The 27645-nt window shown below is 42.4% G+C and overlaps 1 protein-coding gene across 3 annotated transcripts in view; it reads left to right on the top strand.

Moving 5' to 3' along the window:
* HECW2 (HECT, C2 and WW domain containing E3 ubiquitin protein ligase 2) overlaps positions 1–27645 on the top strand; it is a 547978-nt gene that overhangs the window by 107210 nt on the left and 413123 nt on the right. For all 3 annotated transcript variants that reach the window (XM_075829943.1, XM_075829941.1, XM_075829942.1), the window contains one exon: positions 26899–27214. In XM_075829943.1, the coding sequence (XP_075686058.1) occupies positions 26923–27214 (292 nt within the window). In that variant the 5' untranslated portion in view covers positions 26899–26922. The remainder of the gene's footprint in view (positions 1–26898; positions 27215–27645) is intronic.

Genomic DNA, 27645 nt, shown 5'->3' with positions numbered 1-27645 from the left:
ATATTTTTTTTTAAAATAAAAATGTCAGTCAGTGTATTTAAAGCAACTTTCAAATGAGTTTTTATTAAAAATTATTTTTACTTTTTGAGATACAGCTGCTCTGTATCCTGTATATGGCTAAGACCTGATTCCGTCACCTGTAATCTATCACATCTAAGTTTTGAACTTAGATGTGATGGATGACTGGTGGATACTGCGTGACCCACTTTCAGTGAACCCGTCAGTCCTGCGGACCTGATGGGTTCAGGATTCAGTGAACGGTTCAGCTGCTCTGTATACAGGATACAGAGCAGCTGTATCTCAAAAAGTAATTTTTTTTAGTAAAAACTAATTTCAAAGTTGCACTAAAGACACTGACTGACATTTTTATAAAAAAAAAAAAAAATCACTTTCAAAGATTTACATAGCCTTTAACAAACTTCCAAAATGCTGTTTTGAATATGTTGAGGGGTGCGGTTTTTAAAATGGGGTGACTTATGAGAGGTTTCTAATATATAGAACTTTCAAAGCCACTTCAAATCTGAAATGGTGCCTAAATAAATGTTTTGTACATTTTGTTGGATATTTGAGAAACTGCTAGTAAACTCCTAAACCTTATAACTTCCTAAAAAAAATAAAAAATGTCTACATAAAGACCAATAGTAAACTTTATTTATCTAATAATTTGTGTGGTACTTTTATCCATTTTAGAGGCAGAGGATTTCAAATTTCAGAAAATGCTAATTTTTCAAAATTTTCTTCACATTTTAGATTTTTTTTTTATAAATAAAGAGTAAACATATCAACCAAAATTAACCACTAACATAAAGAACAATGTGTTACAAAAAAACAATCTCAAAATCACTTTGATATTTAAGACCATTCCAGAGTTATTACCACATGAAATAACACATTCGACTTGAAAAATGGGGCTGGTCCTGAAGGCCAAAATAAGTTTGGTTCTGAAGGGGTTAATAGAGCAATGACCCTTTAAACAAATCTGCTTTCAAATGGATCTCAATAAATCTTGAGAGTTACCATTCTTATAATGGGTCCATAAGATTTCGGTTGAGTTTGCATTTTTTTAAATTTTGATTTTTTTTTCATTGTTAGTGTATGTTCACACGCACTGTTTTCAGACGTAATTTGGGCATTTTACGCCTCGAATTACGCCTGAAAAAACGGCTCAATTACGCCTACAAACATCTGCCCATTGCTTTCATCGGTTTTACGATGTTCTGTTCCCACGAGGTGTAATTTTACAACAATTCTTGATATTCTCATGATATTATACTCCTATCTAAAAATGACGGAGACACAAGTTTATCGAATTCAGCGGAAAAATGGGACAAGAAAACAAAGGTTATAATGGAAGAAAAGACAGTTTTAAGGAAAAAAATCAAATACAGGTTTTGTCATCTTCAATTAATTATTAACAAAGACTTCAAGAAATACAAGGCAGACTGGCACTTTTTAGAGCAAGGATGAAAGATTTTATAATGTAATGATAATGTCTTTAAAAGAAAAACCAGCACCCTCATCTTCCATAAAGAATATTTTTTTCACAAAACTTTTTTTTTTTTGGAACATGTCAAGTATACTATATATTGGTATGTGTATATTTGTTGAAGGATGAGTATTTCATTTTGATGAAAATAATCTGTATAAGGAGCTCCATCTTGAACTATAAATAAGAGACACTGTAAGGCTGATAGCTGCCATGCAGTCATGGTAAATTCGCTGCTTTACCACTACACAACCTCAATGTTTCTCTTGGGGAAACCAGGTCATAGTTGACAGATCTGACCATAGTGCTGGTACATTGAAACAGCATGTCCCTGTCTGTGGGTACCTGGTTTTGGATCATCATATTTTTCAGCGGCTCTGAATAGCACTCCACAGTTTGTAACAGATGTGTCAATGACAAGTCTGCCAGATACAGGCTTCTGATAAAGAAGCGATCATATATGCAGACATTTTTTTGGATTTCCATCGGTAATCCTACTCATTAAGGCTTTGCCTAAATGGCTGCTTACAGTTAACAATAGATTACATTCACTTTGGGTTTAGTATCCATTTCAATTCATATTACATAATAAGTACCAGGACCTCTTTAACTTCAGGTGTACAGCAACAGTGCCCAAAAGTGCCAGTTACTGTACATGGAGAAGAGCACCAAACGTGTACACCAGGGACAGGTATTATTTCCATCATTGTAGATGAGTACAATTATATATTAAAATTTTAAAGCCATCATTTGTTGCTCAAATCAGATATACTTTAATAGCACTAAGCTGCTTACATGGAATTACATTCTTAAATTTGGCTTTGTTACAAGATAAATGAACATTAGAAATGAAGCCTCTGTACACGTTCATCAAAATGTAATTAATTGCATGGCTGTAGAGGTATTTATAATGTAGAACAAGAATAAGCATGTTTAGTAAATGAATCCAGCAAATAAACATACACTTAAAAACCTCTTTCCAATGTTATTCATTTAACAGTCATTGGAATAAAAATAAAACATCTAAGGCTTCGTTCTCAAATGTGTCGGGACTCCGTTCATGGGTTCTGTCGGGGCTTTCTGTCAGGGCAACCCATGAACGGAATCCAAACTGAAACCATAGGTTTCCGTTTGCATCACTATTGATTTCAATGGTGATGGATTCGGTGCAAATGGTTTCTGTTTGTCACCGTTGTTTAAGGGTTCCGTCGTCTTGACGGAATGAATAGCGCAGTGTACTACGGTATTCCGTCAAAATGACTGAACCCTTACATCATGGTGACAAACGGAAACAATTTGCACTGGATATATATGCACCCATATATATGGGACTCCTGTCTTTGGAAAGCCCTTGACTTCACTGTCCATATATGGACAGTGACGTCAGGGACTTTGTAATGAGAGAATCCCATTCCCAGAGGGAAACTGACGTTACTGTCGATGTATGGACAGTGATGTTAGGGACTTCTCCAGCCCCAGAGTCCCTGGCCAGAGTGCTAACGATGCTCCAGCCGGGGACTCCGTAGTTTGAAGCCCTTGACCTCATTGTGCATATATAAACAGTGACGTCAGGAACTCCTCCAGGAGCGGAATCCCCAGTTAGTGTTGCTGATGGTCTGACCAGGGACTCCGCTCCTGGAGGGAGCCCCTGACGTCCCTGTGTATATATACGGACAGTGACATTAGGGGATTTGTAATGCAAGAATCCCCTGCCAGACCGTAGGCCACGGTCTGGTCGGGATGCTGCTCCTTGAGAGAGCCCCTGGCATATATGAACAGTGATGTGAAGGGCTTCTCCGGTCCCGGAGTCCCCGGCCAGAGTGCTCCGACTGATGCTCTGACCGGGGACTCTGTAGTTGAAAGCTCGTGACATCACTGTCCATACATGGATAGTGACTTCAGGGGCTTCCCAAGGGCTGGAATCCCCGGCCAAGCGCTAACTGATACTCTTCCCAGGGATATAAGTTTTTAACTTCCCCCAAGGAATAAGTTTAACATATACCTGTGACGGATTCCATACATTGTATTAACCCCTTAGTTACAGGGACAGTTAGTTAATATTTTGTTATATTTTACTGCGTGTAGTGTCAGTATAATGTACTTAATACATATTAATAATTATGTGTATTGAGGTATACTGATACTATACCATGAGTGTGTGTGTGTGTGTGTGTGTATATATATATATGTATATATATATATATATATAATTTTGTGTATTCTGTGTTTAATAACGGAGTGTGATTTTGTATTAGTAATAAACTTTTTTTTTTTTTAACTCGTTTTATTGAGAAGGAGACCATTCCATGCACAGATTAAATTACAGATGAATAGAATCCTACATAAAAAGCAGTATCCTTATAGCATGTAATATAATGTACATAGGTGTATAAAATGTATTTAATCTGCATAGTATCTTGTGCTAACATAACGTTTCTAAGATTAATGAACCTATGTGCAGAGAACAGGGTGTCTGGTGAATCACACCAGGAGCCCCAAACCTTAAAAAACTTCCCCTCACAGCCTCTATTTTTATATACTATTTTGACATATGACAAAGTAGAATTCACCAACGCTCTGCATTGTGAGACTGTAGGAGGTCTGGGACCCATCCATCGTATTGCAATGACCTTACGGGCCAGGAAAAGTACCTCCCTCAGAAATATCCTATTATGACAAGGCCAATGATCCTCTATAACAATACCGAAGAGGCATAACAAGGGAGTGATAGGTAATGGTTGCTGCAAAACATTAGAAACTATTGCGATTACCTCTTCCCAAAACGAATAGATCCATGGACATATCCATATCATGTGCCAAAAGTCTGCTTTAGGGGCTCTACATCTGTGACATTCTGTAGCCAGGCATCTATTAATTTTATGTAGCTGAATCGGAGTCCGGTAACTCTGGTGTATAATAAATAATTGAGTCATCCTGCTATTGGCAGCTGGAAATACTAAAGTATGATAATTTAATATATCGCTCCAATTTTCAGAGTCAATAGTCGGTATCAATTCCTTCCATTTTGTTTCTACTGCCAGGGGCGCCGTGTCTAGCTTTGCCTGAATAAGGAAGGAGTAAATTGCGGAGATCAGACCTCTAGGCCCTTGGGACCTAAAAATACAGATGAGGGGAAAATTAAAGATGGACCGGTTTCCCGATGGAAACTGGATTTGCAAGGCATGCCTAAGTTGGAGAAATATTAAAAAGGACTCCTGGGGAATGTCAAGATCCGTTTGTAACTGTGTAAAGGACTTAATATTCCCATCCACATGTACATCTCCAACACGTTTAACCCCACGTAATTCCCAGAACTGTGGATCAAGGGTGTTTGTAATATGATTGAGGGATGAGTTATTCCACAGTGGTCTTTCGGCCATTACATCAGTGAAAGAGAGTAATTTATTAGTAGCTAGCCATATCTGTGCCGCTAGTCTGTGCAATGGGAGCAATTTCCTAGACGCCAAGGTCGAGCCTTCCAGTATCGGCCATTAATGGGGAATATCTAAACAGGATGCTAAGTGATGCTCCCTGTTGGGGAGGATTTCTAGGTCAGTCCAAGATACTAGATCGCGTAACTGCTCAGACAGGTAGTATAAATATATATCCGAATTTTGCTTATTATTATCCCTAGATACTTAAAGCTATTAGTCCCTCTAAGTCCACATACTATCGGCGCCCAACCACGATCCTGCGATGGCCTAAAATAGGACTTATCTCAATTCATGTGTAAACCGGAGAAGATCCCAAAAGCATCAATTACGGTGATTGCAATAGGCAGTGATTCCTTAGGTTGACGCATAAATAGAACCATGTCGTCTGCATATAGTCCAATTTTGTCTTCCCTCCCACCAAACTGTACTCCTTGATACAGAGGATTTTGACGGAGAAGTAAGGCCAGGGGCTCTATAGATATTGCGAATAACAATGGGGATAAGGGGCATCACTGCCTAGTATCTCTAGCCAGCTGAAAATATGGGGACAAGAAACCATTAATCAAAATTTGTGCTTTGGGGGACTTATGCAACGTGGAGATCCATCTTATAAACTGGGGACCAAAACCAAAGCGATGAAGTATTTCTAATAAGTTAGGCCAATCGAATCGAACACCTTTGCGGCGTCCAATGAGGCTAGCGCCCAGTCTTTCTGCAAAGCCATCCCAAGCTGTGTCACTACATGCACCATTCGAATGTTATCTGATGTGGATTTTCCAGGCATGATCGGGATAAATAATTGTATGTATAACTGCGTTCAGCCTATTTGCCAAAATTTTTGTGAGAACCTTAGAGTCGCTGTTGAGGAATGATATAGGTCTGTAGGATCCACAACCCAATGGATCCGTGTCCGGTTTTAACACAACAATAGTCGCATTATTTAGCGAGTCCGGTAAGGATGCTGTTGCTAGCGAATGTTGAAACATTGCATGCGTATCCGAGGTAACATGTTCGATATACTTGCAGTAAACCTCCACCGGTAGGCCATCAGGGCCGGGCGATTTACCCTTCGCTAAATCCTTAATAGCCTTTGATACCTAGTCTGTTATGTCCGTATCGAGTAACAATTTATCAGATGTAGACAGTATGGGAAAATACAATGTCGTCGAGATACAAATGTAATTCAGGAGCGGCATATGTAACACGAGAGGAGTATAAATCCCTGTAGTATTGGGCAAATCTATCTGCAATATCGGCAATGTCCAATATAATAGTTCCATCGGCGTCTCTGATTTTAAGAATGGAGGGGCACAGAGTATTTTGCCGAACAATATACGCCATAAGTTTACTGGACTGGTTGCCTAGTTTAAAGTAGGTTTGTTTCCTAAAGAAAATTTTCCTATTCGCTCTCTTCTGTAGATACAAGTATCGCCGTCCGGAGGTGAGCCAATTCTGTTGCTTTAAGATCCGATGGATCCGCCACATATATAGTTTCTAATTCCGTAAACTTCACGGCTAAGTCCTCCTCCATTCCCGTTGCACCATGCTTTAAAAAGTAAATAGTTGACTTGAGGCATCCCCTCAAGTACGCCTTAAAAGTGTCCCACTTAATACCAAAATGCTCAAACGAATGATGATCCTGTCTGAACATTGAAAGTTGATCATGGATCCTATCATGTGTATCTATGGCTTTCAGCCAAAAAGGATGAATCTTCCATCCCCTAGGTCTAGGTGGGTCAAATATGGCAAGGCTAGTCAAAACAGTGGAGTGATCTGATACCCCTCTAGGTTTATACTGGACATGTGGCGTCAGCACCATCAACATTTTATTGCCAAATACATAATCGATATGAGATAGTGAGTTATGTCCCAACGACGAGCAAGGATACACTTATGTCAAAGGTTGATTGAAACGGAACAGATCTATACATCCCAGCTCCTCTATCAAGAGTTTAAGGGGCGAGCTTTGCATCAATCTCGGGCTTAATGTCTGAGAAGGCCGATATCTACCCAGGTGTATATCCATCACCATATTAATGTCTCCCATACATAACAATTTAGCAGTTGGGTAGGAGGCCGCAAAAGCTGCAGCTTGGCGAATTACAGTTTAGGTCGCGGGGGGAGGGATATAAAGTTCTATAATAACATAAGGGGAATTATTTATGAAAGCATAGATAAAAATATAGATACCCTTAGTATCTATTTTAACATTATCTAACTCCTATTTAAGAAATTTGTGTATTAGTATAGATACCCCCAGTGAGTAAGCGGAACAGCATGAATGACCGGCATGGTATTTGTGGTCAAGTGAGTTTCTTGAATGCAAAGAATAGGCGGGGAAAATTTACGTACTTGCGATAATATCATATTTCTTTTCCTAGCAGATCCTATCCCTCGGACATTCTAGGACAGAACGTTGATCTTAGCAATAGAACATATGATAATTCAAAAGCAAAATGGAGGGCTCAACATAAAAAACCATGACATAGTACATAACATAAGCATAACATCTGTGCATAGTACAACAATGAAGGAACAGACCTCTCCGAGGCCAAAGCTCTGTAGTAACAAGAGAAAAACTGTACAATCCGACATATTCACATTCGGTAAAGTGAGAAGACATTGAGAACGTCAGCTTATTCCGCCTATCACTGTGGTCAGACTTGTACGGGGGAAGAACCCATGCATCTTAATATACATTAATACCTGTAGTCCAGTATCATGAGAGGGAGGAAGGACAGTAGCATTATCATTGTAACGGCTGCCGCGCTGTTCCCCGCCTTCCTCACGGCCTCTGGTCTGGTTCCTGCGCCCTCCATTCCCTCATGCTCATCCCGAGCTCCACTTACCAGATCCGGACGCTCTGCTGGCCCTGGGCGGCGTCAGGCAAGTGCATCCCTTAAATCCCTCCGCAGCCGTAATCCTTGATGTGCAGCTGCAGCCACTAGAGGGCGCGCAAGCTGACTCGTCCTTTCTTAAAGGACTAGCGCGCGCCTTAATTCAAAGACTTCCTATTTAAGGATCCTCTAATCCTTGCTTGTTCAACCAAGTTTCCCGTGAGCTTCCCTGTACCCTGGTTCTCTGTTTCTGTCCCTTCTGCCTTGTCTGGATTTCCCGTTGTAACCTCTGCCTGTACTTGACTATCCTTGCCTGCCTTGACCTATTGCTATCCATATCCGTTACGACGTCTGCTGCCTGTCCTGACTTCTGGCATCACCATCTGACTGCCTCTAAACCTGCTGTGCCAAGCATTGCCATGGGTTCCAAGCACCATCTCCCAGACGACACAGAGGATCCACAAACAAACCGGTGAGAACCATTATAGCTTGAACAAGCCATGGATCCCCTTGACACAGCCCTGCCTGACACGGCTGATATGGCTCAGGAGCTTTCTAGACAACGAGTCAGCAAAGATCAGCTTTTTCAGCTGCTGCAAAATGTGTCCACTCGTTTGAATGAACTAGCGCCTCCGATACCACCACCACCGCTGCAAGCTCCTGTCTACAATCCAGGACTACATTTACCTACACCTGCCTGCTACGAGGGAGACCCCAATACCTGCAGGGGATTTGTTAATCAATGCACCATTCATTTCGAAGTCATGGCGCATCATTTTTCCTCAGACCGGGCTAAGGTGGCCAACATCCTGTCCCTGCGGTCTGGCGAAGCACTGGCTTGGGCATCGCACTTGTGGGAGAAAAATGACCCCATCATGTATAATATTCAGAACTTTCCACTTTTAAAAGGGTGTTTTGAAGAAATGGGTCGAGCCTCTTCAGCAGCTTCCTCTCTTCTCAAGCTCTGGCAAGGAACCTCCACTGTAGGCCAATACATCATTCAATTCCGCACCCTGGCTACTGAACTCCAGTGGAATAATGAGGCTTTGGTATCTACCTTCTGGGAGGGTCTGGTGGGCTGAATCAAGGATGAACTTGCTGGCAGAGACCTTCCACCATCCTTGGATGACTTGATTACTCTTGCTAATCGGATTGATATACGTTTCCGTGAGAGACAACAAGAATCTGCTCGAGGCGATCTGACATCACAGTTGGCACCAACCTTCCAAAGGCCTCTTCTTGCCTCCTCTTCCTCTCGGTAGGATGAACTCATGCAGGTGGAGAGAACAAGACTCACGCCTGAGGAGAGCCAGAATAGACGCAAGTTGAACTTCTGTTTTATATTGTGGTGGAAAAATGCACTTCCTCAGAGACTGTCCGGTGAGGCCAGAAAACTCCGCCTAGGGCAAGTAGGAGAGGCTACCCTAGGTGGAATACCTTCCTTCAAAAGATGACCATACCAGCAAAACTGTCCTTTGCAGGAACCACTTTCTCTGTCCAAGCCTTTCTTGATTCCGGATCCGCTGGGAATTTTCTGTGCCAGTCCTTGGTAAATCGCTACCAAATCCCAGTGCAAAAATGAACCAAACCTTTGTCCATTGCTTCTGTGGATGGGAGGCTTCTACAGGAGACTTATATTGTCACCGAGCCCATTCTCTTGTTAATAGGGGCTCTGCACCAGGAACATATCTCCTATGTTTTAAAGAACTCTCTGAACCCTTTGCTACTGGGTCTACCGTGGTTGCAGAAGCACACTCCTGTTATTGACTGGACTGGAGGTCAAATTATCCGCTGGAGTGACTTCTGTCACCAACATTGTCTACAAGTAAATGACCCACCTATGCCTCAGCCTACAGAACCTAACTAAGCAGGACTTCCTACTCCATACAAAAGCTTCTCTGATGTTTTCTGTAAACAACAAGCTGAATCGCTGCCTCCTCACAGGCCATACGACACTGCCATCGACCTGGTACCCAACGCTACGCCTCCCAGAGGTAGAGTCTACCCGCTGTCTTTGCCCGAGACTGAGGCAATGTCTCGGTATATCCTAGAGAATCTGGAGAGAGGATTCATCCGTAAGTCCTCCTCTCCTGCTGGCGCAGAGTTTTTCTTCGTTGGGGAAAAAAGACGGCTCCCTGCGTCCTTGTATTGATTACCGTGGGTTGAATAATATCACGCTAAAGAACAAGTACCCGCTACCATTGATCTCTGAACTCTTAGACCGCCTACAGGGGGCGAGAATTTTCACCAAACTAGACCTTTGTGGAGCTTATAACCTCATCCGTATCTGCGAGGGAGACGAATGGAAAACCGCATTCAACACTCGTGATGGGCATTTTGGATACCTCGTCATGCCCTTTGGACTTTGTAATGCTCCTGTGGTTTTCCAGGCTTTTGTTAATGACATTTTTCGGGATCTGTTGTACAGCTGTGTGGTGGTATACCTAGATGACATTTTAATCTTTTCTCCCAATATTCAAACTCATCGTGTGCATGTGCGCCAAGTGTTACAGCGTCTGCGAAAAAACTCTGTTTACCAAACTAGAGAAATGCCTCTTCGAGAAAACCAGCCTGCCTTTTCTGGGGTATCTCATTTCCGACCAGGGACTTCAAATGGACCCAGCCAAGCTATTCTCAATTCTCAACTGCCCTCGTCCACAAGGACTCAAAGCTATCCAACGCCTGCTGGGATTCGCTAATTATTACTGCCAGTTTATTCCTCATTTCTCCTCTATGACCGCTCCTATTTATGCACTGACCAAAAAGGGGGTTAATGCCAAAGACTGGACCACGAAGGCCGAAGCCGCATTCCAAGCTATTAGAATTGCCTTCTCTTCTGCTTCAGTCCTTCATAGACCGGATTCCACCAAACCCTTTGTTCTGGAGGTCGATGCTTCATCTGTGGGAATCAGAGCTATTCTTTCACAAAAGACTTGTAGAGGGAGACTGGTGGCCTGTAGTTTTTTTTCTCCAAATCATTCACATCCACAGAGAAAAATTATGGTATTGGAGATAAAGAACTTTTGCCTATTAAATTGGCCCTGGAGGAATGTAGACATTTGCTTGAGGGTGCTTGAGGGTGCACGGCATCCTATCATCATCTACACAGATCATAAAAACCTCCTTTACTTGCAGACTGCTCAACACCTAAATTCTCGCCAAGCACGGTGGGCATTATTCTCCAAATTTGATTTTCAGCTTCACTACAGACCCGCTGGAAAGAATACCAAGGCTGACGTCTTATCTCGCTGTTTCGACCCCACAGACCAAGAGTCCAGTCCTCCGTTTATTATAGATCCAAAACGTATTATGATCGCTCCTCCAGCTGAAGTGGTACACATTCCCCGAGGAAAGACCTACGTACCCCCTAAACAGTGATTGTGTCATGCCTCCAGGGTTTCTGGGCACCCTGGCATCAAAAAGACTCTGAATTTGATTGGCCATTCGTACTGGTGGCCTTCCATGTCCCAAGACACTAAATACTTTATTCTGATAGCAGGTGGAGCAGGCTGAAACAAAGTCTCCCATTTAAGACCTGCCGGCCTTTTGCATCCTCTACCCGTGCCTGACTCTCCCTGGTCGCACATTGCCATGGACTTCATCACCGATCTGCCTAGTTCTGCTGGGTGTACCGTGATCTGGGTAGTAGTGGATCGCTTTTCCAAGATGGCACATTTTGTACCCCTCTCAGGCCTTCCGTCATCTTCCCGACTGGCAATGCTGTTTATCAAACACCTCTTTCGCCTTCATGGTCTTCCTAAGCATATTGTTTCTGACAGAGGAGTACAGTTCATATCCAAGTTCTGGAGAGCCTTGTGCAAACTGCTGGAGGTCAAACTAGACTTCTCTTCCTCTTACCATCCTCAATCCAATGGTCAAGTAGAGCGGATAAACCAAATACTTGAACGTTTCCTCAGGAATTTCGTGTCTCCACGACAAGATGACTGGGCAAGTCTACTTCCATGGGCCAAATTTGCCTACAAAAACAATACGGGGAATCCACCCGCTCTTCTCCTTTCTTCTTGGTGTATGGCTAGCACCCAGGAATTCCCCTACCAGTCTCTGTGCCTTCTGAGGTTTCAGCTGCTAACATGGTCCACCGTGACTTTGTACGGATATGGCAGAAGGCTAGTGACTCCATCCACAAAGCCGTAGCCAGGTTTAACAGAGACGCGGATAAAAAAACGCAGGATACCGCCGCAGCTCTTTCCTGGGATAAAGTCTGGCTGTCCACTCGGTACATACGTCTGAAGACCCCTTGATACAAGCTGGCTCCTCGGTTTCTGGGTCCTTTATGAGATAACAAAACAAATCAATCCAGTAACTTTCAGACTTCGCCTTCCTCAGTCTCTGAAAATCTGTAATTCCTTCCACATTTCTCTGCTGAAACCCACTATACTCAACCGATTTTTAAAAATAAATTCCTGTCCATCCTGCTCCTTTTGGCTGATTCCGAGTTTGAGATTAAAGAGATTCTAGATGTCAAAATAACATGGGGGAGATTATGGTACCTAGTGGACAGGAAAGAAGTCCTGAGGAGAGATCATGAGAGCCCGTGGAGAATGTCAACGCCCCAGCTCTCATCAAGGACTTTGAACGAAGGTTCCCAAGCAAGCCAAAAAAGAGGGGGCGTAAAGGGGGGGCTACTGTAATGGCTGCCGCGTCGTTCCCCGCCTTCCTCACGGCCTCTGCTCCGGTTCCTGCGCCCTCCATTTCCTCATGCTCATCCCGAGCTCCACTTACCAGATCCAGATGCTCTGCTGGCCCTGGGCGGCGTTGGGTAAGTGCATCCCTTACCTCCCTCCGCGGCGGTCATCCTCAATGTGCGGCTGTAGCCACTGGAGGGCGCTGACTCGTCCTTTCTTAAAGGGCCAGCGCGCGCCTTAATTCAAAGACTTCCTATTTAAGGATCCTCTAATCCTTGCTTGTTCAACCAAGTTTCCCGTGACCTTCCCTGTACCCTGGTTCTCTGTTTCCGTCCCTTCTGTTTTGTCTGGATTTCCCGTTGTAAACTCTGCCTATACTTGACTATCCTTGCCTGCCTTAACCTATTGCTATCCATATCCGTTACGACGCCTGCTGCCTGCCTTGATCTATTGCTATACATACCCGTTACGACGTCTGCTGCCTGTCCTGACTTCTGGCTTCACCATCTGACCGCCTCTAACCCGCTGTGCCAAGCTTTGCCCTGGGTTCCAAGCACCATCTCCCGGACAACACAGAGGATCCACAAACAAACCGGTGAGAACCATAAAAATCATCAATATAAAAGGATACCAAAGTCAATGGACGTTAAAAACACTTTGTGTCAGCAAATTAGTCTCCTCCGATTTGCCAGTATGAACTGGTGCATAAATTCTGAGGAAAGATATTTAGCGCTGAGGTGTTCTACGCTGTCGGCTCACCCATTCAAAAGTTTTTTGCAACTTTTGGAGTTGCAAAAAACAATGAGCGGTCTCCATCCACCACCCAAAGTCTCTCCAGGTATGCCATAGAATATGAGATATTCAGGTATTGCAACCTCCTTCTAACTGACATGAAGGTAGCACTTCCTTTCTGTAGGTCCGCACTGAGGTCGGGAAAAATAGAAATTGCGTCTCCCATTAAACCGAATATCCGGCAGTTGACGAGCCATTCACAAGATCAGGTCATGGTCGTTATTGTTTAACAGGCGCGCCAGCGTAGGTCTAGGAGGTGCACCTGGCGGTAATGGTCTGGCCGTTACACTATGTGGCTGTTCCACCGCAAAAGCTCGATTCAGAGAATAAATCATGCAGCCATTTTAATCTAAAGTCCATCGCATTCTGTCCTTCAGCTTTTTTAGGCAGGCCCAATATTCTAATATTTTTCTTGCGTAACCAGTTTTCCAATTCATCAGACTTCTGTTTCCATAACTCGGCAGTCGTTTCCGAAGCTGCAATGGCCTCAGGAATAGGAGCTAACCTATCCTCCAACCCAGACATACACTCCTCTTCATGGGTCAGTCTTTCTCGTGAGGTATGCATATCCTGCCTAATTAGGCCTATGTCTGTTTTTACTTCCTCCAGCTTACCGGTCAGTGAAGTCTTGCAGGAGGACATCGCCATTAAAAGTTTCTCAGAGACTTCTTTTAGCGTAGGTTCATTCTCTTTAGTCTCTCCAGTTACAGAGGTGCCGGGAGCATTGGACTTAGAAGTAGTATCCGATCCGCGTGAACGCTGCGGCATGGGAGAGCGGCCGTCATCTTGGGTGTCTCCTGGCATATTCCTGAAGTTTTTCAGCTGCTGTTTGGCCGCGTTTGGGGCCTATTCTTCCCTCTCTGCAATGCCACAACCAAAAGAAGTCCGCATATAGATTTAAGACAGGTAGGATATCTGCAGGATCAATAGAGCATTGGTTCAGTGCGGAGCTACAGACTCATGCATCCGTTCCCGTGGCCCCCAAAAAAACTTTATTTACTATACACTTGTGTCGTGAATCATCCGCGCACACACTTAGCTACTAAGGCAAATAGAAAGCGTAATACAGTGGGAAAGGTAGGGGAACTAGATATAACCCTAGTCACCCTAATGAAAGGAGGTACTAAGCATGGGGGACACTAGCCCAGTGAACCCCAATGAATACTAGTCCTTTAACAGGGCACTCTCTCCGTCTGGAGAAAAATATATGTTTTAACCGATTCAGGAACAATTTTAGTTTTTATGTTTTGTTTTTTTTTTAGCCATATGAGGGTTTAATTTTTACGGGACAAGTTGTATATCTAATGGTACTATTTAATAATCTGTGTGATTGTGCTGGGAAGCTGGGAAAAAATTCAGAATGGGGTGGAATTGGAAAAAAACATAGTTCCGCCATATTATGGGTTTCTTTTTTTATGGCGTTCAATGTATGGTGAAAAGGACACATTTTCTTTATTCTGCGGGTCAGTATGATCACGGTGATACCAACTTGATATTGTTTTTGTACCTTAGAAAAAAATTTAAAGTTTGAAAGAAACAAAAAATGTTTTGTATCACCATATCTTGACCCCAATAACTTTTTTAAATTTCTGTGTACAGAGCTCTGTAAGGCGTCTTTTTGTACGTGGAAAGATGTAGGTTTTTATTAATACCATTTTGGGGAATGCCTGGAATTTCGATCACTTTTTATAAAAAAAATTTGTGGGGGTTGAAGTTGCAAAAAAACGGAATCTCCATTTTGACATTTTTCCCCGCTATGACGTTCACCGTATCGGATACGTATTTTAAAATTTCAGGCATTTTTGGATGCGGTGATACCTAATGTGTTTTGTTTATTTTTGTTTATTTTTATATGGGACCTAGGGAAAGGGGGGTGATTTTGAATTTTTCTATTTTGTTTTTAAACTTTTTATACATCTATAGAAAGCCCTAGGGGGCTTGAACCTGCGATCATTAGATCTCTTTTGCCATAGACTGCAATATTGCAGTCTATGGCAAAATTAGTGCATTGCGATTTGTGACACCCATGCACGCAGACCGTCAGGATTACTCACCCCCAACGGCCGCAGCCATGGATCAGTGAACGCTGGCCTGCATCTCCTCCTCAGGAGACGCCAGCACTCACTTCCACTTCACTCTGCTTGTATCCCGTATAGCCCATGATCACCCTGTACTATAAGAAGGGCCCTGCCCCTACCTTCATTGCCTGAGTGTTGTTGTGTTTACCTGTGTTAGTCTTTGAAAATGATCCCTTAGTGTTTTCCAGTTCGCAGTGTTCCCGTACCTGCTACCTGTATCCCGTGCTACCTTGTTCCTGTGCCATAGAGAGTTGGAGTCGTGTTGTTCTGTATAATACGCCTTCTGTATTACACCACGCCTGGTGTCTGCCTGCTGCCAAGGTTCCATCCGAGCCTAACCACCGCTACTGTCTGAATTACCACAGGTACCCTTATTCGAACTATAGACATTGACTTGGTATCCTGTTGGCCAGCTGCTATCCTGCTACGGCGGTACAGCCCAGTGGGTCCACATACCCACAGATCGTGACACTATTGAGACCTTGCACAGGTAGGTCTCAATAGCAATCTCCCTATAGCAGGGCTGGGAGCGTTCACAAGGCACCCAGCTGCTATAGGAGTACACCGGCTTCTGTAATCTTGCCGTGTGGGAGCTGGTGACCGGCCCCGAAGTGAAAGAGGCTGTAAAATCCCCTCTGACATCGGCATCTGAGGGGTTAAATTCTTGCGATCAGAGATGTTTCTGATTGCAAGCATTGCCGCTGGGTCCCTGCTGTGTAACACAGCAGAGACCCGGTCGCATTTTTAAATACCCATTCCCGACGTAAACCGGAACATTAGATGGTTTAAAAAAAGGCTTCGATAGGCTTAGAACACGGTCAGGGGATGTGTCACATACTATCATCAAGAGAGAGTAACGGGGGATCGAGCAAACCGGTAGTGTGGGAACAGTGCGAAATGGGTAAGTATATTGAGATGTTTTTTATTTTAAGTTCATAATCTCCCATTGTCCCCTGGACAACCCCTTTAACTGCATCTATTAAAAGGAACGTTTCACGTTGAAAAGGCCGTTCGTTCTGCACGCATCATATTATAGGGCAGGAAGAGCGGAGCAGATAGATAATTCATGAGAATTGATTCAGTTTATCTTGTACTTTTTCATTTAAATCTGCACATTCTGGCCTTAGGAGTCCAGTGGTCTGTCTTTCTCATTCATTGACAGCTGTCTCTGAATCCACACTCAGACAGGGAAGGCTGTCAGCCATTGAATGAGACTGCCCACTGGACTCCTAAGCTCACAGAGAGCAGAGGCATTTAAAGGACGAGTGTCACGAAAAAAAAAAATTTGTTATCAATTTGCATTTAGTGTTTTATTATAAAATCTTTTATTTATGTGTGTGTTTGTTTTTTACTTTTTTTCTTTTTTCTAACTTTTACTTCACTATGGGGGCCGCCATTTTGTTTTTCATCTCTGTATGTGTCGATTAACGACACATACAGAGATGGAATACGGCAGCTACAGTGCATAGGAGTCAATGAACGGGAGCCGTTCCATTGACTTTGCTCTATGGCTCTGTCCTGCGCAGACGCAGGTCAGAGTCACGCAGAGCAGCTGTTTGCAGGGAGAGAGCAGGCGCCATCTTGAAGACCAGCTGCACTGCAGGTAAGATGTGTGTCTCTGCATGTCCCACTCTCTACCTCACAGACCCCCGCTCTCGTGACCCCCCGACACGGCCCCCCCTCCCTTGTGTGAAGGACACACAATGAAACTGTACTGGGAAAGCCCTGAACGATAAATCTCTAGTTGTGCAGAGACTGTTTGGGGATGTGACTAATGAACCTCTCAGTCTCAGCACAATTAGAGAGATTTATCGTTCAGGGGTCTGGGAAAGCCGTGTGGCCACCATTACCCCTCCTACTGGAGTGTGCGATTCATTAGTCACATCCCCAAACACACTCCACTAGGAGGAGTAATGGTGGTCACCCAGCTTTCCCAGACCCCTGAACGATAAATCTCTCTAATTGTGCTGAGACTGAGAGGTTCATTAGTCACATCCCCAAACAGTCTCGGCACAACTAGAGAGATTTACCGTTCAGGGGTCTGGGAAAGCTGGGTGACCACCATTACCCCTCCTACTGGAGTGTGAGATTAATTAGTCACATCCCCAAACACACTCCAGTATGAGGGGTAATGGTGGTCACCCAGCTTTCCCAGACCCCTGAACGATAAATCTCTCTAGTTGTGCTGAGACTGAGAGGTTCATTAGTCACATTCCCAAACAGTCTCGGCACAACTAGAGAGATTTACCGTTCAGGGGTCTGGGAAAGCTGGGTGACCACCATTACCCCTCCCACTGGAGTGTGAGAGGTTCATTTGTCACATCCCTATACACTCCAGTATGAGGGGTAATGGTGGTCACCCAGCTTTCCCAGACGCAGATATAACCAGGAAAGGGCTGGATGGACGGGCTGAGGGTGCACAGGGTTTTTGGTGATCCCCTCTGTCATGTGATCGGACCTAGGTTACCGGTTCATCAGACGGGGTTCATGTGACTATAAATCTGTCCATAACAAGAGAGTGCACTTAGGACAAGCCCTGCCCTCATGCCGTAGTTGTGGTTCTGTCTGCGGTGATGGCGGTGGGTGGCTCTGACACCCGCCTCCCCCGTCGGGTCATCTCAGGACAGAAGGGGTGTCCGGATTGGAGACACAGCGCCGCACCTGTCCTCAGGTTGTGTCTGGTATTGCAGTTCACCTCCATTGAAGTGAAAAGGACAGAGCTGTAATACCACACACGACCTGAGGACAGGTGCGGCACCGTGTTTTCCTGGACGACCCCTTTAAGACTTTTCCCGTGGGTGTGTGGCAGAGCGGAGTGTGCACGGGCGCCGCTGATACTTCATAGCCGCTTATCAGCTGTTTTGAAGAATCAGCGGCGAGCACCCCCACACACACACACACACACACACATCCCCCAAACACGCAAAATCAAGTGTAATCAAGCGTTTTTTATGTGTTTTTTTTGCACGTAAAATGTGCAAAAAAAAAGCATGTCAAATACACGCCGTGTGAACCGGTCAACTGAAAAGTCATTCACTTCACTTTCATCATTCTAAGGCTGGGTTCACACGACCTATTTTCAGGCGTAAACGAGGCGTTTTACGCCTCGATTTACGCCTGAAAAGACGGCTCCAATACGTCGGCAAACATCTGCCCATTCATTTGAATGGGTGTGCCGACGACCTGTAATTTTACGCGTCGCTGTCAAGACGGCGCGTAAAATAACAGCCTCGGCAAAGAAGTGCAGGACACTTCTTGGGACGTAATTTGAGCCGTTTTTCATTGAATTTAATGAAGAACAGCTCCAAATTACGGCCGTAATTGACGCCTCGCAAAACGCGAGTACGAGCAATTACGTCTGAAATGACGGAACTGTTTTCTCCTGAAAACAGCTCCGTCATTTCAGACGTAAATGCAGTTAGCGTGTGCACATACCCTAAGGGTATGTTCACACAATGTTTTCAGCTGAAAAATCGGAAGCAGAACGCCTACAAGCATCTGCCCATTGGTTTCAATGGGAAATACGGCGTTCTGTTCCGACAGGGCGTTTTTTACGTGGTCGTTTTCCAAAAAGGCGCGTAAAAAGACGCCCGACCAAAATGAAGTGCACATCACTTCTTGGGACGTTTTTGGAGCCGTTTTTCATTGACTTTATAGAAAAACAGCTCCAAAAACGGCCGTTAAAAAACGCGAGTTTGATTAAAAAATGGCTGAAAATCAGGAGCGGTTTTCTCTTTGTTTAGTGAGCGTGTGAACATACACTTAGCCTTTTGGTGTGTCCTATAACTTCTTCCAGCTGCAGAATCACACCCAATATGGCTGCCGGACACTGCTTAGCAATTTGAAGATACCTTTACCTGGCTTGTGAGAGGGGGGGTGAGGTTCCCTCCCACATTTACAGCAGCTGTGAGTCAGGTTGCTGTAATTGTTGCCTTATTCACCTTGCTGTAATTCTGGGAAGTGCTCCCCCTGGTGGCCAACATTGGAAAACATGTTAAATTATTATTTAATTTTTAATACTTTCCACCATACGGAAAAAAATTAAAAAAACAGCAAAAAACTTAAAAAATATAATAGAAATAAGTAACGACACTTAAAAAAAAAGGTTTAATTTGCGACACAGTCCCTTTAAATGAATAAAATGCAAGTTATACTGAATATTTTCTCCCAAAACTATATATAAATACTCCTGCTTTTAATAAAAAACAAAAGAAAAAAGAAATTAGCTCATCCTAACAAAATGCAATAAATGTGCAGTACACGGACTACAGAGAAAAATAATTCTCCTGCTAGAAAGGATAAGAGTTTCAATGCAATAGGTTTGCTTTAACTGCCTTTCATTCTTTCAATACACGGGAAGAATTTCTTTGTAAATATTTTTTCAGCTGGGGTCTTAACATACTTAGATTGTGTATTTATCTTTGTGCATGGGAAAAGAAATTCAGTAAGTGCATTAAAATTTAGCTTTTTTTATAATTATTTTGTCTGATACTTTCCCCAAGTGAAGGTTCTCTAGGCGTATAAGATATACATTCTTCTAGATGATGGAGGAAGGACTATCGTCAGCATAAGAGTGCACAGCTTTCTGGAAGAAGCTTGGCAATGAGTAGCTAAGTATTTAGAATAAATGTTTAATAGAGTGTCTTATAGAGTTGAGAGGCTGCAGGTAAAATATGAGGCTGTATGTACCGTGGAAAGCAATCCTGCATTTATCGTGACACACAAATGACCTTGTTCTTCTTCTCGGGCTGTGTTTTGCTCCAGAATTCAAATGTTCTATACGTGTGAGGGCCTTTTGCAATTTTATCTCATCATGTATTCTTTGTATAATAAAAAGTTAAGCAATTTTACAATATACTTTTTTGTATCAACGTTCTTTTTTTTTTCATTGCAAGCATAGAGAGTGCCATTGCGTGGCCATCCCACCATTTAGTTCAATAGGAAAAGTGTCCGTATTGGTTGTTTAACCCCTTGACACATTATCACGTTACATGCGCTCCATACGCTGCGGGTGTCAGCTGTGTTTTACAGCTTGCACTCGGGACTAATATATATATAAAATATGTAAAAAAATAAATAAAAAAAAACTTTAATAAAAGTAATTAGTAGTAAAATAAAAATGAAAAAAATTTAAACTCATATTTTCCCATTTCTCCCCTAAAGTAATGTAAAAAATAAACAAAATTGGTATCACTGCGTCCTTAAAAGTCTGAACTATTACAAAATACCACAAAATACGGCGAGCGCTGTAAAAAACAACACATTTAAAATGCCAAAAATTGCCGTTTTTTTTGTCACCTTAGCGTGCAAAAAAATGTTATAAAAAGTGATCAAAAAGTTGTAAGTGCCACAAAATGGTACCAATAAAAACTACAGCTCGTCCCGCAAAAAATGAGCCCTCGCACCGCTCAATCCACAGAAAAATAAAGTTTATTGCTCTCAGGGCTTATTCAGACGAACGTGATATACGTCCATGCAACGCGCGTGATTTTCACGCGCCTCGCACGAACCTATGTTAGTCTATGGGGCCGTGCAGACTGTCCGTGAGTTTCACGTAGCTTGTCCGCTACGTAAACCTCACTATATTTGTGCATTGTTCGCGCATCACGCACCCATTGAAGTCTGTGTGACGCGCGTGATTCGCGCAACAGCAGTAAATCTGAATGAAAACAGAAAAGCACCACGTGCTTTTCTGTTTACAAACATACAAACAGAGCGACATAATGATGGCGGCTGTGCGAAAATTGCGCAGCCACGCATCATACGTGGCTGACACACCGAGATGTTAAGTACCTTTTGCGTACGCAGTCTGAATCCGGCCTCAGAATGTGGTGAAACAAACCATTATTTTTTTTCAACAAAAAGGTTTTTTCTTTATAAAGTAGTAAAATATAAAAAAAATTATACATTTGGTATCACCATAATCATATTGAGCCGCAGAATAAAGTTAAGTTGTCATATTTACCGCACAGCGAAAGCCGTAAAATGAAAACCAAAAAACAATGTAGGCATCACAGTTTTTTCCAAATTCAGCCCGCAAAGAATTTATATTCAGTTTCACAGTACATTGTATGGTACTTTAAATGGTGCCATTAGTAAATGCAACTGCTCTCGCAAACAATAAGCGCTCACACCAATCTATTGACGGAGGAATAAAAAAAGTTATGGCTCCTGGAACACGAGGAGTGAAAAACAACAACGAAGAAATGAAAAATGGCTTGGTCCTTAAGGGGTTAAATCAGCTTCTCAGAAGAGTTAGGCTGGGTTCACACGCAATATTTACGGACGTAATTCGGGCGTTTTAGCCCTGAATTACGTCCGAAAATGCGGCTCAAAAGCTAACAGCCGACTGTAATGGCGGGGACCGAAATTGGCTTCAATCCCCGCCAAGAACCCCTTAAATGCAATGGTCAAAAGCGATCGCTGCATTTAAGTCAAGGCTTCTGTAGCCGACGGAAAGATGGCGCCGGCTCATGAGCTGAGCCGTCGTGATCAGCGGTGGATGTTAGCTGTATGTTTACAGCTGACATTTACCTGTAACGGCAGGAACTGGAGCCAACTCCGATTCCTGCCATTAACCCCTTAGATGCAGAGATCGCAAGAGATCGCTGCATCTTAGGGGTTGCTAGCAGATCGGCAGCCCTGCCATTCAATCAGGCCTGCCAACTGCTGCTATGGCAACAGGAGGCCTAACAATGGCCTCCTGCTCTGCCATTACAGAAGCTGATTAGGCCCCGCTGGGAGGCGAAGCCTAATCTGCTTGCTGTCAGTGAATGACTGACACATCTAATACATTGCACTACATATGTAGTCCAATGTATTATAAAAAAAAATCAGACAGTTGGACCTTCAAGTCCCCTAGTGGGACTTGAAAAAAAAGTATCAAATTAAAGTTTTAAAAACTGTAATAAAATCAAACACAATCGCCCTTTTTTCCTTATCAAGTCCTTTATTATTGAAAAAAATCGAAACCGTAATGGCCTGAGCTATAAAAATATGATGTTGTTTATACCACGCGGTGAACAGCGTAAAAAAAAAACTTAAAAATCCATATCAGAATTTCTGTTTTTTGGTCAATTTGCCCTACAAATATTTTGATTAAAAACTGATCAAAAAAGTTGCATATATGCAAAAATGGTATCTATATAAACTATAGCTCGCATCGCAAAACACAAGCCCTCATACAGCTCAGTCGACGAAAAAATTTGAAACGTTATGGTTCTCACAACTTAAGAATACAATCTTTTTACAAAAGTAATTTTATTATGCAAAAAGTTGTAAAACATAAAAAAGTGCTATAAATTAGGTATCGCCGGAATTGAACTGACTTTCAGAATACAGTTAACCTGTAGTTTATAACGCATGGTGAAAGCTGTATAAAAAAAACAAACTACAAAACTATGCCAGAATTGCTGTTTTTTGGTTACCTTGCCTCCCAAAAAATAGGATAAAAAGTGATCGAAAAGTTGCATCTACCCCAAAATGGTACTAATAAAAACTATAGCTCATCATGCAAGAAAAAACAGCCCCCATACCATTCTGTCTATGAAAAAATAAAATTAGTTAAGGCTCCAATAAGTCAGGAAATTAAAAATATGCAGTTGCGCAGATCAGAGGGGAACATTTCTTCTGTTTCAAGAGGCGAATTATCAAGGCCCTAAAAGTAGGGAACCAGGAAGGGGAGGGCCCAAACATATCGACTGGAAGCAAGGGTGCTCGTATTATACCAGGACAACACTTCCCAGCAAAATTCCCGAAACTGCAAAGGTGCAGAGTGTGGACCAAAGGGGGATAAGGAAGAACATTTATCAGTGCGACACTGGCCTCTGCAGAAAGGATTGTGTCACCGCGTAACACATCTATGGATTACTTTTACTGTTTTTTAATAACCCAATTATTATACCACCTGACTATGCCCCTGATGTACTCTGTCCAGCTTACATATGCCCCACATTATAAACGGAAACACCAGCAATACTCAAACAAAACTACTACCAAGCAAATCCACGCTCCAAAAGCCAAATGGTGCTCCCTCCCCTCTGAACCCTACAGCGTGCCGAAGCAGTAGTTTACTTCCACACATATGGCATCGCCATACCCAGGAGAACCCTGAGATGTGTGTCTCCAGTGGCACAAGCTGGGTACGACATATTTGCCACTGAAATGTCATATCTAGGCAAAAATTGTAATTCTTACTTTGCACCATCCGCAGCGCAATCATTTATGGAAAAGTTCTGTAGGGTGAAAATGCTCACTATACCCCTTAATAAATGCCTTGAGGGGTGCAGTTTCCAAAATGGGGTCACTTCTTAGGGGTTTCTTTTATTATTTCACATCAGAGCCTCTGCATTTGTTAACCAATACTTTGTAAATCACCAAATTAGGCCTCAATTTCGCATGGTACTCTTTCACTCCTGAGCCCTGTCAAATGTCCAGGCAACAGATTAGGGCCACATGTAGGGTGTTTCTAAAACCGGGAAACACAGTATAATAATATAGCTATCTTGTTATGGTGGCACAAGCTGGGGACCACATATTGGCATATCTATGGAAAAAAATCCCATTTTCACTCAAGTGCACACTAATACCTGCAAAACACCTGCGGGGTTAACATGCTCACTGCACCCCTAGGTGAATACCTTGAGGGGTGTAGTATCCAAAATGTTGTCACTTCTGGGAGGTTTCCACTGTTTTGGTCCCACAGGGGCTTTGCAAATGCGACATAGCGCCCAGAAACCAATCCAGCAAAATCTGCACTCCAAAAGCCAAATGCCACTCCTTCCCTTCTGATCCTTGCCATGTGCCCAAACAGCAGTTTATGTCTACATATGGGCTATTGCCGTACTCTGGAAAAATTGCTTTACAAATGTTCTTTTTTTCCTTTATTTGTTGAGAAAATGAAAAATTTTGAGCTAAAGCGACGTCTTATTGAAGAAAAGGGATTGTTTTTATTTTCACTTCCCAACTCTAATAAATTCTATGAAACACCTGTGGGGTCAAAATGCTCACTACACCCCTAGATAAATTCCTAAATAGAATCACTTTTTGGGTGTGTTCACTGATTTGTCCCTTCAGGTGATTTGCAAATGGGACATGACCTTCGCAATCCATTCCTGCTAAATATGATCTCCAAAAGCCAAGTAGCACCCTTTCCCTTCTAAGCCCTGCCGTGTGTCCAAACAGCCGTTTATGACCACATGTTTTACTTGTGACAAATTGCTTTACAAATTTTTCGGTGATTTTTCCCCTTTAGTCCATTTGGAAATTTAAAAAAAATTTGCTTAACCTACATTTTCTTTGAAAAAATTTAAATTTTTACAGCCTACTTCCAATAATTCCTGCAATAAACTTGTGGGGTCAAAATGCTCACTGTACCCCTAGATAATTTCCTTGACTGTGTAGTTTCCCAAATGGGGTCACTTTTGGGGGATTTCCACTGTTTTGGCACCGCAAGAACTCAAACTTGACATGGTGCCTAAAATATATTCTAATAAAAAGAAAACCCCAAAATCCACTAGGAGCTCCTTTGCTTCTGAGGCCTGTGCTTCAGTACATTAAAAACACTAGGGCCACATGTGGGATATTTCCTAAATCTGCAGAACCTGGGCAATAAATATTGAGTTGCATTTCTCTGGTAAAACTTTCTGTGTTACAAAAAAAATTGATTAAATATGAATTTCTGCAAAAATAAATAATGAAATTTGTAAATTGTGAAACGTTTAAAGGGTTAAGAAACTTTCTAAATGCTGTTTTGAATACTTTGAGGGGTGAAGTTTTTAAAATGGAGGGATTTATTGGGGGTTTATAATATATAAGGCCCTCAGTCACTTCAGAACTGAACTGGCCCCTGCAAAAATTGCCTTTTGAAATTTTCTTGAAAATGTGAGAAATTGCTGCTAAAATTATAAGCCTTGTAATGTCCTAGAAAAATAAAAGAAGGTTCAAAAAACGATGCCGATCTAAAGTAGACATATGGGGTATGTTAATTAGCAACGATTTTGTGTGGTATAACTAACTGCCTGTCTTTCAAGCAGATACATTTAAATTTAGAAAAATGCAAATTTTTGCTTTTTATTTTTTGTGTTTTTCACAATTAAATACTGACTGTATCGAGCAAATTTTGCCAGTAACCTAAAGTCCAATGGGTCACGAGAAAACATTCTCAGAATTGCTTGGACAGGTAAAAGCATTCCGAAGCTATTACCACATAAAGTTAAACATGTCAGATTTGAAAAATGAGGCTCTGTTCTGAAGGTCAAAAGTGGCCAAAGGGGGAAGGGGTTAATCCTTATCTGTAGAAACTTTGTGCAGTTTTTTTTTTTTTCCTGTGAACGCAGACATTGTTGTTCCAGAGTTCTGCTTTCAAATTCTTGCAATATTGGCTCCCATGGGGATGCTTTTTCTGTCAACTGGTCACCCATTTGGTCACCCATTTGGTCCACCACTTTTCCCCCTAAAGTTACAGTGAGACAAGCCTCCATGGAAAGACAAGTGTTATAAAGTATGAAAATGATCCGTTAATGACCCCTACCCTAAAATTTAGCTTTCCTGCTGAAAAACAAGGAATGCTGAATAGTGCCGTTCATAAGTGATATCATTGAGGGATAAAGTAACTTGTTTCTACTTGGGTTTCAATAGAAATCAATATAGCCAGCAGTCTGGGACATGACTATTCGGGTATGTTCACACACGTTTTTTACGGCAGTTTTTGGAGCTTTTTTCACTAGAGTCTATGGAAAACGGCTTCAAAAACGTCCCAAGAAGTGTCCTGCACTTCTTTTTGCAGCCGTTTTTTTACGTGTAAAAAAAGTTGCGAAAAACGCTCCGTCGGAACAGAACGCAGTTTTCCCGTTGAAATCAATGGGCAGATGTTTGGAGGGGTTCTGCTTCCGATATTTTTGGCCGTTTTTCGGGAGTTTTCGGCCCGAAAAACGGCCGAAAATAGGTTGTGTGAACATACCCTTAAAACAGAGTATATAGATGTTTTAACCAACAAATATATAAGAGTTTTATTGGACACCCTGAGGCACATATCCTGGACATTTCCTAGACATAAATAAGTCTCTCTGGTCATTAGATGGCAGCCATGAGTAGTAACGACTAATGTGATGTGCTGAAATAAGAGTGTGAGTTGGTTGTGCAGCTATTAGAACAGTACCAGTAGCATAAGAAGATTATTTCGTTATCTGCACAATATTAATAAAGATGTAACATTTTTTGGGGGGAAATTACATATATGTGCCCCATTTCTGTTTCCCTTAATGTGTTTGAGTTCCCTGCAGACATTTTTAGCGCGGCCCTACCCGAAGAATAGCTCTACAGCCTTCAATTGTACCTAATATTTTCAGAACTTCTTACTAATGTATGATGTCTTCATGCAGTAAGGATTATTGATTGTCTGGGAATACAACCGCATCTCTTAGGCCCTGTTCACTCAGAGGATTTTGCAGGCAGAAAAAAATCTGCCTCAAAATTTCTTCAGGAATTAACAATAGGGTAACTAGCATCCGTTTACCCATCCCCTTCCCTTCATCTGCCTTCTCTTCCATTCCTTGGTTGAACTTGATGAACATATATTTTTTTTTAACTGCACTAACTATGTAAGTTTTTGTTTTGACTTTGCAGACCTCTGAGGGTTAGCTATATATCATGGCCACCACTGCTCGGGATCATCTACTATTTGTTCGAAGGCGTAACCCTCAACTACGATATACTTTAAGTCCAGAGAATCTTCAAAGTTTTGCATCTCAAAACACAATGACCGAGAACTTGAACTTTCAGCGGGCCAACAGTGACACTGACTTGTTGACTTCTGACAGTCGATCCAGTCTGACCGCCAGCATGTATGAATACGTATTGGGGCACTCTCAGGAACTTATCATCTTCTGGGATATAAAGGAAGAAGTTGATCCTACTGATTGGATTGGACTTTATCACATTGGTAAGTGTATTTGGCTATTAACAAAAAATAAGTCTCAGTTCTGTAAGCGGTTGTTTACAGTATTGTAAAATGTTTAAACTTTGAGAAGATACACTCAATGGGTTTTCTGCTTTAGAATTGCCGAATAATTGCCTTATTAGGGCGAGCTAAATTAATAAATGGAGTCTCCTTGTTAGTTTTAAAGGGGTTTTCCAGCCAGTAAAAATTGATGGCATATCCTCAGGATAGGCCATCAATAGCTGATGGGTCGGGGTCTGACTCCCGGGAACCCCCGCTGATCAGCTGTTTTGAAGAGGGTGCAGCGCTCGTACAACCGCGGCTTTCCCTTCATTTTTACTTGCTCACTGTAAATCTTCGAAACGCATGTAGTGGCGATTCACAGGTATTGCAGCCTTTAAATAATGTTATATTGTGATTGTTCAGTCTATTTT

Source organism: Rhinoderma darwinii, chromosome 6 (assembly GCF_050947455.1).
Source record: "Rhinoderma darwinii isolate aRhiDar2 chromosome 6, aRhiDar2.hap1, whole genome shotgun sequence".
In the NCBI taxonomy this organism is placed as follows: domain Eukaryota; kingdom Metazoa; phylum Chordata; class Amphibia; order Anura; family Rhinodermatidae; genus Rhinoderma; species Rhinoderma darwinii.
The sequence above is the reverse complement of the archived record's forward strand: the minus strand, read 5'-3'. Positions and strand labels throughout refer to the sequence as shown.